The sequence below is a fragment of the Lepisosteus platostomus genome, chromosome 6, assembly GCF_059453375.1.
Source record: "Lepisosteus platostomus isolate fLepPlt1 chromosome 6, fLepPlt1.hap1, whole genome shotgun sequence".
NCBI lineage: Eukaryota > Metazoa > Chordata > Actinopteri > Semionotiformes > Lepisosteidae > Lepisosteus > Lepisosteus platostomus.
The window spans coordinates 41,237,593-41,251,770 of record NC_142616.1 but is presented as its reverse complement, the minus strand read 5'-3'; the positions used below and the strand labels follow the sequence as shown (position 1 = coordinate 41,251,770).

At 35.1% G+C, this 14,178-nt stretch overlaps 1 protein-coding gene across 2 annotated transcripts in view; it reads right to left on the bottom strand.

Annotated features, from left to right (window-relative positions):
* Positions 1-14,178, bottom strand: part of LOC148661720 (attractin-like protein 1) — a 429,208-nt gene that overhangs the window by 178,325 nt on the left and 236,705 nt on the right. For both annotated transcript variants that reach the window (XM_088635864.1, XM_088635865.1), the window contains exon 25: positions 6,265-6,326. In XM_088635864.1, coding sequence (XP_088491990.1) covers positions 6,265-6,326 — 62 coding nt within the window. The remainder of the gene's footprint in view (positions 1-6,264; positions 6,327-14,178) is intronic.

Sequence of the window (14,178 nt, the reverse complement as noted above, 5' to 3'; positions counted from 1 at the left end):
CTGGTGGCGCTGTGTGTCAGTTTCCTGACTCCCATGTCACATGGTCTGTGATTGAATCCCATGGAACTATGACTTTATTTTTTAACAAACATTTCTTTGAAAAAATGAAACGTTTCCCTTGGTCAGAGATTAAATAAAACCTCACTCGCACCAAACAAATTTATATTTCTAAATATCACAACATGATCGAATTTAAGTCTTTTTAATAACAATGAATAGTCACCTATGCGTTACAAAATAAACATTTATATTGATTTGAATCACGTTTTGATTTAAATCGTATTAGTATTATTATAAATTATTTTTTTTTAATCGCGTATCTAAGGAAAATTGCAGTATTACTTTGTTCATGCACAAACAGTGGCATGTTACATTATAATTTGGGTGTCTCCTCTTGCCAGAAAGCTCTAAATTGCATTTTGAGTGCGGTTTTTGACCTTTTCTAAATTGCAACCCATAAATAAAGCTGATAAAGCTTAGACTAACTGTATTCTAAACTGTATTACAACAGCACATTGGACAATGCAACGTAAATTGCAAAAATGCACTTGGAATCTGTCCAAGCCCTCCTACGAAAATTATTTAAACTGCGACACTGATCATTCATCTCTAAATAAACTTTTTTTTATATAGCGTTTTAAGCGAATAGGTAATTAGATTGCTCATAAACCTAATCGCTTTTTCTACATAAACACGGCGTGATTGCTCTCTGAAAATGCTTTTCCTTTATATTTAGGCTCAGATTTCAACTATAGATCGTATTATTATAAACTTTCTTGGAAAAATGTATTTTATGTAAACCATGTTTGCTATTAATTCATTTAGGGCTAAAATACGTTCATTGTCTTCCAATCGAGTCGAGTTGACATTGGAAGCTTGCCACTCCCGGACTGTTACACCAACGCATTAGCATGTTAAAGCGATTTCATTGAGGAGCCCAGCTACCAGTTAACACTGTACTTCCTACTTTGAAAATACCTGTGAAACCGGTTTAATTCGTCACAGCCAGCACTCCGGCAGAGAGGGGGTTGTACTCGTAAAGTAGAAGCAGGCGAGATTTCCAGCGAAAGACACCCCCCCCTCTCAAAAACCCAGTAAGCAGTAATGCTTTATGTTGAAAATTGAGGTGGATTTTGTTTATGATAAAGAGGATAAACTGGGATGGGAGGAGGGTTTGGTTTTGCATAAGGGGCGGGAGTATGATAATTGGAGGAATTTGCGAGAGTATAATGGTTTGATATATTTGATTTTGTATTGTGGTCGTTATCTATGTTTTTGGTTGGTATTATGTTTATATGGTTGTTTTTGTTGGTTGGTTGTTATTATGGTTATTAATAATACGATCTATAGTTGAAATCTGAGCCTAAATAAAAAGAAAAAGCAAGTGATTAGGTTTATGAGCAATCTAATTACTTATTCGTTTAAAACGCTATATCAAATAAAGTTTATTATTAATTTGCTGGACAGAGCGGTGAACATTATTATGCATAAGACAAAGATCCTGATCAGTTTAGAAATCTGTGTACGCTGTAAGGTTTTTACTTCTTAAACTTTTAAAATACACGTTTCGAATAGAAAGAAATCCTCTTCCTGGTACAGTCGCATGAAGAGAGAGGCGAAACAGCCCTACACAGCCCTGTCGCAGTACACGAATATAATCATATCGTTATTAAATTCTTTAGATACGCGATTCCATATTATATTAGCAGAAAAGCTTAAAACTACCACTTTTTCACACGCTATTTCACATGTTAGTTAAATTTAATTTATTTATATATTATATATTTATATCTCTGACCAAGGGAAACGTCTCATTTTTTCAAAGAAATGTTTGTATGTTGATTGTTATCAAAAATGACTTAAAATCGATCATGTTGTGATATTTTGAAATATAAAAGTCAATTGATTGTCCATAATATCGCTTTTCTATTTTTTCGAAGAAATGTTTGTTAAAAGAAAAGTCCAGCACCAGCTGGATTTGAACACACAACCCGTGAGTTGGTAGTCGGGCACGTAGACCAGTAGGCTACAGGGAAAGTCGCATGAAGAGGGAGGCGAAACAGCCCTACACAGCCCTGTCGCAGAACACGAATATAATCATATCGTTATTAAATTCTTTAGATACGCGATTCCATATTATATTCCCTATTAATCAAATTCTAAAAGTATGCTTGTTGACTCCGGTATCTCTTTAGTTAAAGACTTCGAAGCTTACAATGTTTAGGGAGAAATGGAATACTGGTGTGTATTTTTTACTTTAAAGTACCAAGACCAGCCATATACAGTACTGTATGTTTATGTTCCAAAATTAATATCGTTTATGGCCTTCACACGCGTTACAGTATGCTCCTATTCTTTTTATGCTCAGCTACTAAGATTTCCCTTCAGTGGTAAAATTCAATATCTACAACGGGCACAGTAAAGACGTTTACTGTACTGTAAATCTTTCTACGACAGACCAACGGACCACGAGTGCCCCTGTCGGTCAACCAATCACGTACCGCGGTACCCCGCGTCATCTTGCGCGACGCCGCAGCCAATTACCTCTGGTACGTGTCTGTACCGCTCACTTTGAATGGCTGCATCTGTAGGTCTGTGATTAGCTGTTTGTTTTAGTTGATAAATTAACTTATAGCCAAAGCATTAGTATTTTCATTCATTTCATCATGTAAGGGTGTACTTATTTCATCATGTACTAACTGTACGGATTTTCATCACACATACAAAATATAGCACACTATGCAACTACATAGGGGTGGAATTGTGTATAAGTGAATCTGGCTATTGCCGGCAGTCCTCTGTACCGAACTTGCCTGTTTGCGGTCTCCTATTCCTCACGTGCTCAGATCTTAACTAAAATTGGAATGTCTATGAATGTATCACCGGTTATAGTTGTCTAACTGATCCCTGTAGATTTCTGAATTAAGTTCAATATACTGTTGTTCGTCTTTTTGTTTGAATAGGTTTAGCCCCTAACTACATCAGTGAATTGTCACCTCCCTACACACCTGTATGTATTTACACTCTTCGTTCAGTTTCTAAAAAGAGACTCCAAACACTGGGATACAGTTTGTTCTGTTGGCCCAAGGCAGTGGAATGATCTCCCAGCTCATATCTAATCTTCCAAGTTAGTTTGCACTTCAAAATCTTGTTTTAAAATACACTTTTATACTGTAGTTTTATACTGTAGCTTTTAATGCTGTTTAATTTACTGATTTAGATCTGGCTCTTTTGTTGATTCCTTGAGATGACTTGAGATTACTAAAATCTCTGTGAGATTCAAGTCACAGTAAGATGCACATACATTTTCAACATCTACAGTCATTGTATAATTCACCCCACAGATCAAGTGAAACAGAATCACAGTGTAAACCCAAACACATAAATCTTATCCTCTAAAGCACACAAACAAAAGGCAGTTTTGGTGCATCAGTAATGTCTATTAGTTTTATTAGAAATAGGAATTCCTAAAACAGCCTAAACAAATAAGAAAACATTATTTTATTTATGCTTTTAGCCACACAAACCAGGCTTTTGATTTTTTTCAGTTTAAACCAAAGAGCTGTATTTCTGTAAAACACCTGGGAGTTTTAGGTCAACTATAAGTCCTGCAGTCAAATTATAAAATAAACTAAAAACCCAAAAATTCCTACCACACAACTACCAGTCTCACACTATTAAAAAAAATGGTGGAGAAAGTACCACATTAATAAAGCATGTTACACCAGGGTGACTGCACCTTACGGAAACAGCAAAAACAAACTACTTAATGTTAAAAAATGAAAAATGCACATTAAAATTGCCTATTGAGACTCTTTCTTTAACACACTGAAATATTTACGGGGAACATTTGTAGGTTAATTGCATTGCTTTCTCATTAGGCAAAAACACCTGTACGCATAGCATGGTGCTAAATATTTTGACAACACTTTATAATTTGTTAGCAACTCCAGTATAATTACACATGAAGTCAACATTTCCCTGATAAGTTCTTTTTATATGCATCTTACAGTATGTCTACAGCATCTCTCCATGGCAATTTTGGTATCCCAAATGAATTCCAATTATTTCTGTTATTTGACATGAACTAATTATGCATCAGTCATGAAAAGTTGTTGTTTTTAAATTATTAGTAATATTTAATGAAGACTGCTATTAAAGAGTTCAGAAACCTGACCTTGATGGATTCAACTTGGAGTAAGGCTCAACACTGGAAAAACACAGCACAAATATGTAGCTAAAAAGACTACTACTACTATACTCAATGACGTAGAGTTCATGTTGTTCATCCTGTCACCCACTTAACTTAGATCCTATCCTCTGACATCACCTCTTGCCCTCTAATGCCACTTAAAATCAAATCAGCCCCTCTCCCACCCCCTTGCCTGCAGGGAGATTGTTACACACTCAGCATCAGTACTATAGTGCTAAGGGCACTTCACTTCCATTCTTGTCAATGGAAGGCCATGGTCATAATGAGAGAATAAAACACTAAGAACAGAAAACAATTTCTGCACACAGACCTAGGAGGCACTGTTTTAGCCAAACAGGAGACACTTTTGTGATTTATAAATTACATTATGTGGCACACTCTTATGTGTTTAATCTATGAATGTGCTTTTGAAAGCATAAGGAATCTTTTGGATTACAAGCCACTTAGACCCCCATTGTCAATCACATAATGCTAAGCTAAACTCAAAGACCCTGAAGTACTAGTTTTCATAATGTGCAATGTGCATTAATTATCTTTGTAAAAAAACATTTTCTAGTATTAAGGTAGATTACATTCCTTAGAAATTAACTGGGAATAAAAAAAATACAAAATCAACTGTTATTTCTTTTCAGAATCAGCAACAAATCAATGATAATATACTTTAACCACACAACAGGGTGACAAAACATTGAAGCTCTTATCACAATAGGTTGTCCGAAAAATCATTAAGATATTATCAAAATAGGTTGTCACTCAACACTATCTTCACCTGTGAATAGCAAAATTGCCTCTAAATTACTGTTAAGGCAACTGAATGCGAGGACATGCATGGCACAGTGAGACTGCTCTTTCATTTATTGAAAATTCAACCCTGTGTTTATCAAGATCCTCTCGAGCTGTGCAAACGCAGGAAAACAAATGTTCACGGGGAAATAATGTATTAACATACTCACTTAATCGCAGTCAGACTCCTTTTTGTTTCAAATAACACAACAATGCTACTCATGAACTGATTAAGGTGATTCTGACATTTGTGAGTAAATTCTTAACATTTAAAGATTAAAAATAGATATAGCAAATATTTATATCCTAAAGTACAGACTAAACCCACTCCTTTGCAGAATGCAGTCATGATATCAGCATAGCAGTCTGAGAAAGCCAGTGCAACCTATACTGAATAACACAACTGAGATACAGAACTAATTTCAGGTGTGACTGTCTCGTTATTGTTTTTAAAAGAGAGAGGACATTTACTAAAGAAAAAATAAATGATTGCTCATGTTTGCTGACAGAAGCGACTAGGGTTTTTAGTCGCATCCAAGCGTGTAGGAAGAAGGTCATGCCCCCTGGAAGGTTGCTTAAAGCAAAAGCACACCATTTAACCAGAATGAGCAAATGGTGCCAATTAATGTTAAAACAGTCCCTTTTTGCATAAGCTGGCCTGCAGACATTGGGCACAATTAGAACCATTTTGCTCATCAAATAATCTATCTGACAATTTATTCCAAGGGGGTGCCTTATAGTTAACACTTAAATATTTTTTAACAAAAACATTTAAGAAATTAGTTTCCCGATATAAAATAGATTATCTTTTTTGAAAACTGGCACTTATACAGTATTTTACATCCCTCTGATTTGAAATCACAAGCTGATGATTACTTGACACTGAAAACATTATGAGCTCACAGGTGCCTGAAAAGTCCAAGAAATTGTTATATACTGTAGCATGCTGAGTATCTAAAGTCTGCATATTCCACAGATACAAATGTTTATACATGCTTTTACACTTGTTGGCTTAAACACTGGCCATCAACATTTCTGCTTCAGTTTCCAGTGTCGTTGAGCACCAAACAACGCTGACTAGTCAATACAAGTACTAATATACATGCACCTTGTGCAGATGTAATATAATTTATTAGAACTTTTGCAATGAATAATGGAGAGCTTGACAAAGACACTTGGCATGTTGAAAAAAGATTAAATGTGATTAAATGAGAAACTGCTACTGTATGTAATCATTTTTAAAACCAAGTATTAACCATTCAACTTACCTAAAAAATGTTACAAAGAACTGCACCAAGTCCATTATACTGTTATGCTGAGAGAATGCGATCTGTAAGAGAGAATAATGCAATGACATTAAGCAATTTGAAAAGAAAAACAACTTTCATCCAATTGCCAAACTTCATCTTGTATCAGTTTTTGAGCCAGCATGCTGGAACCAAGACTGTGGTATCAAGGATACTGACAACTTAAAGGCATTTACTTCCTGTGCATAAAAGGAATTAAACTAGAAGAGGGGAGCCCCGGTTCATGGTTACAGACTGCTGAAACCATAGCATTTAGTAGATCATGTCCATTAAGCCACAGTTGTGCTGGTCCTCTGCAGACCAACTGCAGAGACTGTTTATGTTGCACAGCAATCAATCATCTGTGTACCATTCCTCACACCTAGTTTATGTGTAAGCTGTGCACCTGATACAGTATGTTGTCATTTGTACTCCTGATAACTTTTCCCTTCTCTCATACCTTGATAAATAATAGGAACCCACATTCACAGAATGTTTTTCATGATTAAAACTTTGGGGTACCAAGAAAGCTCAACAGCCACATAAAAAAGTGAAGTATTATTAACTCATGTCTGCAGACTACAGAGATTAAAGAATCTTGAACACCTGAATCTGAACATAAATTGTGTAACTCATAGATTCACCTGTATAAATTGTAACACATAGGAGGAAGATGTCTGGTTCAAAAATCAGATGATGCCAAGTTTTAAATTGACCAAGAGGGGCCAAATGTTCTCCTCTTACTTATATCCTCTTATGTTCTATACCTTTGCAGAAGTGACTAAAAAGCAGATCAATCTGATATATCTACAATGTTTGCTCGAGAATTATTCATCCATCTCATGTCCAATAATCACTGGGAGCCAACAGATAAACTGAAACATTTGCCCACACTAGCCCAGTACCTACTGTAATGAACCATGAAAGCATCCCACTTAGAATGAGGGAGGTGAAGTGATTAACTGGACACTGTTAACACCACCTGACAGGCCTCCAGATCTTAACATGGTTGAGACATGGAGGAATACACATCTACAAATGGAACAGGGTGTACCAATTTACTATAATTCTGAAATCATATAACCTCTAAAGTGTAAATAACACAAAACATCTGCCATTAAACAGAACATACTGTAGCTGAAAATGTTTATCACTATGATAGGAAAGCTAGCTCAACCTTTGGACAACAGGCTGGAACATCAGCAAAATCTCGAAACCTTTTGAGTGTTTCTGAAAGGGTATATCACCAAACACTATGCATCAACATTTCTGCTTAAAATTCCAGTGTTGTCAAGCAACGAACAGAAAGCTAACTAGTAAATACCTCAGTGAGTGCAGATTTAATATAATATAATTGAACTTTTACATTGAATAATGGAGAGCTGGACAAAAAACACTTAGCATGTTGACAACCTACTGTATGTACTGTACACCATCACTGCCATGAACACAAACAGTGGTTACCCTGTAAATTATCTTAACTTATAGGTGTTAGGGAGGAAAAAAAAGTATAAACTAAAAAGGTAAATGACTTAATATTGTATATCTTACATTTTAAAAGTCAAAGATGTTTGAAATCATGATGAAATAAGGCAAAGGGGATGTGGCAACTGTATGATTTTTATATTATTCAGGATACACACGTTCTTTAAAACAGCACAGTAAAAAAATACATTATAGTTTTAGTATAATTACATTTTTCCTCATAACAATGTGTCCATAGACATTTCTCCTTCTGGGATTTTAACAAATATTTGAACAAACAACAAAATAAGTAACAAATAAGTACTGTAACACCAAGAAGAAAAACCAACGGCCAATGGGTCTTGTACAGTATTTCTACTTCTGAACAGAAAACATGTTAGATAATGAACCTTACAGTTTGTACCAGACTATGTATGGATTTGCCTATAGGGAGTACTCTAGTCAGAGCTTGCTCAGATGACATAGAATCAACAGAAACAAAGCAAAGACAGACATTTAATATTATCTGAACTGCCCACCTCTCATATTTCAACTATTTCCCATGCAAACTTGACAATAAATCCAAGTTTTGGCAAAAATGATGCCAAAACAACTGATGTGTGAAGTCAAAAACGCATAAAAATATCTGAGCTACAGTAAATTATTAAAAGCTTCTCTATATGACAAAAAGAACAGTTTGAAGAGATGGATTACAGTCTAAACTGGGGGACTTTCTACTTGACCATCTAGAGTTTAACTGGAACAAAATATGTTTTTTTATACTACAAAATGTTTCTGGCCAAAACTTTCTGAATCAAATCCACTGTTAAGCTATAGGCTATAAAATAACAGGAACAAATAAACATTAAATATGTCCATTGGTGAAAACACCCGAGAAAGCCAATTGGAACAGAACAGAAAAAATACTGGATCTAGATTTGAGATAGCTAGCTTAAACTGTTTCCTTTCCACAATCCCACTTCAATAAATAAAGCCTTTATTATTTGACTTATTTTCTATACAGCTGTGGAATATTTTAAATATAGAAAAGTATGGCCAGTCATGCACTGAAGTGTGTACTGTAACCATCATCCAAATCAGTGCAGAGGTCCAGTGTGGAAGTGAGACAAATATTTAATAATTATAAAAAATATATATTTGTTTTCTGGAAATTATTTTAGTGGTTTACTAGCAGTTCTATTTCCTCTCAAACCTTGAGTTTGAAGGAGAGAAGTGAACAAAGTGGTTTTAAAATCCTGTTTCCAAACACACTCTGCATTACTGCAATTATTTCCAATACTACATCTAAAGGTGGTAGGGACACTTCAATTTGCAACAATTACTGTCAGGGAAAACCATAAAAATCAATAATGCTGGACCTTCCAATTATAAATATTACTTACAATACTGCATCCCATAAAAAAACTAGCAGCAAAGAAAGTATAAAAAATGTTTCAGACAATGGTCAATTTCCCACAGAATTCCAGAATCATGAGGGAGACATTTTTTTCACCAGATATGTTTTCATTGATGTTACTGCAACTTTTGGGGTCAGATAAGTTTTCCTGTCAAAATAAAGTATATTATCTTTTTCCGAAATCAATTAATGTTAATTACAACTTTCATTTTAATTTCATCACAACTTTTCCACAGTGCTCTGCAGGTTGCAGAAGAGTCAATAACAGCTGAAGCGTAGCAAGCTCTGTGATAGCACAAAGCAGCCATTTTACAGATGAAGGCAGATGGGGAAGTGAAGAATTAAACTTGACATACATTTAGGTTGGCCAGATCAAGCTAAACTGGAATTGACACAGGGCACTAAGATTACCAACACCACTCTTCAAATAGATGTGCCAAATGTCTTGTTTTAATTTGTAACGCAAAGAAAGTTGTATCATTAGGTCTTCAATTAATGTAATGCAGTCAGTGCATGTGAATAGAATATTTTCAATCTTCGGGTTCACTAACATTCCCTACAGCATAAATCATTTTTTCTTAGATGCTTCACCTCCAAATACTGACCAGCCCCACTTTTACTTCTGGCCGTTTATAAAAATCAACCTCCAGATGGCCCAGAGGATAGAGGCACCGCCTTAGGCAGGAATATATTTTCTTATCCTTTCAGTAAAGTATACAGTATTACAGCAACTCTGCAAATACCTGAAAAAAATCACCACTGATTCCAGGACTGTGGAAGATATTCCTACCTGACTGCTGGCAGTGAAGACAGTGTGTTCTGTTGTAATGTGGCTAAAAGATCCAGAAATACTGTATGTATTTGACATCTTGTCCTATATGGAGCTCGGAAGTATTCAACTATGGGGTGGCGAGACACAGAAAGGACACAAACCTGTTCCGATATACAATATAAATGTGATGGGAAATGTTTAAAATTACATTCAACCAATTTTACTATTGCATATTACAGAAAATACACAACATACACAGCTGGCAGTTTGGCATTAAAGAATAAAAATGTCAGTAAAAGATAGAACCTCCATATAAGTTTTACACATTGCAAAATGCAAACTGAAGTGTCACACCTTTCAAGCAAAATGTTATTTAAAAAGTCTAACAGATTAGTTGGCTAATGTAAACATTTACTTTCTAGCCTGCAGAGTGGGCTTTATATATTAAAATAATTTTTAACAGCAGGAAAATGGTTATTGACAGGCTGTTTTACATCCCACAACGCATGCAAAATCCAATACGGATCATGACAAACTGCTCTAATTAGAAGGAAAAATTTGAGTGGGCCTACTCTAACACTTCCTTCTGCCTCCAGTTCAATCACCCCCTACTGAATCTCACAGGGCTCAAATACAGTCGGCAAAGCTTTACAGCAAAAAGACTGACAGACTGAGAGCACTTGTAAACAGAGTGATATCAACCCTTAATCTCATGTAATGTCTGATAAGATAACGGATGTACAACAGCAGGGAAAAGGTTAATGACAGCAAATCATCTTCAGACTTAAAACCGGTTTATTGTCTTGATAAGCATAGTGTGGCACATGTACAATACTATTTTCCAAAATATTATGTACTTGACAAAGTAAAATTGTGAAAAGTTTAAAGCAATGGGAATAATAATGTACTCCTATAACAATGTACTAGGAGAAGCGAACTCATGTGTTGGCTTTTCCTTCCAAAATAACAGCCTTCTAAAATGTGTTAGAAGCATAATGCAACCATTCATTTCTATTGCTGGCAACACAAACTAATTATTTGCTGGTAAACAGCTTTCCCTAAGATTTAGTTAATTTTATATTCTGAAAGTGGTTTATATTAAATTCTCATAAAACAAACTGTAAAATGTAAAGAAAAGTCTTCATGAGTTCTCTTTACCTGTGATTAATGATATGCACACAGGAAATGTGTTTAATTGTAAATTAGGTTCTTCGTTAAGTGCTTTCAGCAGGTTAGTCTTAAAGCCGGCACAATGTTTCTATACAAATGGCATAGCAAGCATACAACATTATATCTATTAGCCTTCTACAATATGCTTTGCTTTAATTGTACTGTTTCTTGCATTTTATAATGACTGTTAATTACCGAGTCCTCTTAATTATAGTATTCAATTTGGGACTATTACATTAGCAAAACCCTTTACAACACACACAAATAACGTTCCACTGATGAACCATCTCAACATCTTTACTTCTCATTTCCAAACATACCCAATATTTTCATAATGTTTAATTGCATTACTGTTAAAAAATGCTAATTATGTTTATGCCATAAAGGAGATATACTCTAACATATAATGAAAACTACCTGTTTATCACTCGTAAATGGTTTGAATGTTAAGTTAAAGTAGCAAAGCTCAAAGTAATGACCAAGGCTATAATATGAACCTCTAATAAGATTAGAAATACAGTAGAAACTATTAAATCTGAAAAACACTATTAAGATAATTGGCATGATTTTTGTGTATTTCACATTTTCTACTCTTCTCCCTTTCTGTCCACTAAAAACTTCCTGTCATCACAGAAACAAAATACCCGATCTTTCCAAATAAGAATTTTGTCTTAAAGTGTACTTGAAGGCTAGCCACCTGCCCCTGTGATTCTGATTAATCTGACCTAGTATGACCATGTTGTTAGAGGAAGTAAGGGAGACAATGGAAAAAGGAAAAAAAATCATTCTGTAACCCAGTGTCACATAGAAGTGGAGAATCACAGACACCCCACTGATATGAACAAGACCTGACAACCATTGTTAACTCTCCTACTGAAAATCATATACAGTACAACTGACAACATAAAAACCTTTGGCCCTGAAAAGGCAATGAAACATGGAGGCTACGTGCTGAAATGGAATGTGTTTAGCTTTTAAAGACAGTGACATTATTCAAACAGTTCCTCTGAAATTGCAGAAGCTATGACCCAGTTTGGAGTTTCTACGTTTTGCCCGAATTCGTGTGGATTTCTTCCAGGTACTCTGGTTTCTTCTCATGGTCCAATGACGTACAGGTACAGTAGGTTAATCAGCGTCTGTGAAGACTGGCTCTTGTGTGAGTGTGAATGTTTGTGTTCGTGTGTGCCCTACAATGGACTGGAGTCCCATCCTGGGTGTATACTGCCTTGTGCCCATTGTTTACTAGGATAGACTGGCTTCCCCATGACCCTGTATTGGATAAAATGCCTAGAATATGGAAGGATAGAGCCCTGAAAGCATGAAGTGAGGACTATACATATTTCTATATTTTATAAATAACTTCAAACTGAAAAAATCAGTCTCATTGAAATACAAAGTTATGCAATACAGTAAATGTATTTTAGAAAAGTCATATCTTAGGCAAAACATCATTTTGACGACAATTGCTACAGTATATGACCACGGCAATCAGTTGTGCAAACAAGCATGTCCACTTTTCATTTCCTTCTGTAATATCAATATTTCCATTTCTTTTGAACCAACCAGTTTTATCTTCTTCAATAACAATTACAAGACATTATTATGTCATGTTAAAAATACACTTCATGACAGTCATCTTGGATTGGAATATATGTTTTTTATGGGAATATAATGTTTTCTGCAACTTTTCCTCATAAATTTAAATCTAATTATGCTATACAGAAGAGGTTCCAAACTAATCTGCTATAGCGATCCAGATCTGATGTCGATGTTATTTCAAGCATGTTTTAAATACCGGGTACAACCATTACATAGCTTGATTTATCTGTATTATTTAGAGTTTTTGTTATTTATTTTACAATGAAATGCTACTCTTTGAAATGCAATTAATAGTCATTGCATCTTCACTAAATGCCAGTTTAGTAAAACATACTCACTACCCCCTGACTATAGGTAGATTTTTAGCATCATTAACTACAAATATTTACAAATGTAATGCTTATGATTATTGTATACTACACAGAATTCTACTAATACTGGAGACCTTTTGTTCAATAGTTGGTAAAAATAAATGAGTAACTATATACACCCACACTTCGTTATACTGTACAAACAATGGATTTCCAAATTTCTGTTACAAAGAAATGTGTATTATAAGACCTGTTTTCACTGTAAGAAGCCTTTTTCGCTACAATGAAGGTGCTTCCCTTCTTTGCCACTTTTCTTGTAATCTTGCTAATTGAGCAGTTTTTTATTGTTGAACATCCTTATTTTTAACATAATGTCAGCAAAATGGGCTGCCAGAGCTTCAGGTGATACAAAAGCAAAGAAAATAAGGAAAGCATTTGCCCGGGCTGTAAAACCTGAATTGAGAGAAAGGAATGAAAAGGGATGAAAGACATTTGTATTTCTTTGAATTAAGCTGTAATAATTCAACAGGTTGCAATTTTTACATATTTTAAGTAAAAATGCCTAATTAATCACAAACATGCAACAGTGTTCTAATTTTTTGTACTCTTCAGGTTATGTTAAGTGATGTTGGGCCATCTTCTAGAATTCACAAAAATAATGGTCCTTTACATAAGAAAGAGAAAACGCAGTCAGACAAAATACTGACGATGAATCCTTGCTAATGGCTCTGAAATTACTGCACCTTATTAACAATTATTGAAATGATGGCAGGGCAAGATTCTGGGCATGATTGGCTACTAGCAGACACACATGAAAATACAAAGCAGGAGAATAACAGGATTAGGCATCAGGCTTCCACAAGAAGAGCGAAAAAAAAGTGATTAGCACCTGCATAGGTCATAAAATACACAGAAGCACAGAATAGCAGAAGCACCACAAGCTACAGTAGCACTACTTGTAGTTATGGAAGAAAAATATTTTTTTCAGCTCTGTAATTGGGTACCGTTTTCCAAAACCAAAGGCTAATGAAATGTTTTATCCAGACTTTGTTTTGCCTAAACTTCAGAATTAAAGAGGGCAACTTCTTCTGATTTGCTCTTAAAAATGTCACTGCCTGCAGGTGCCTGCAATATTATATTACACCAACTGCACTGTTCTGGTT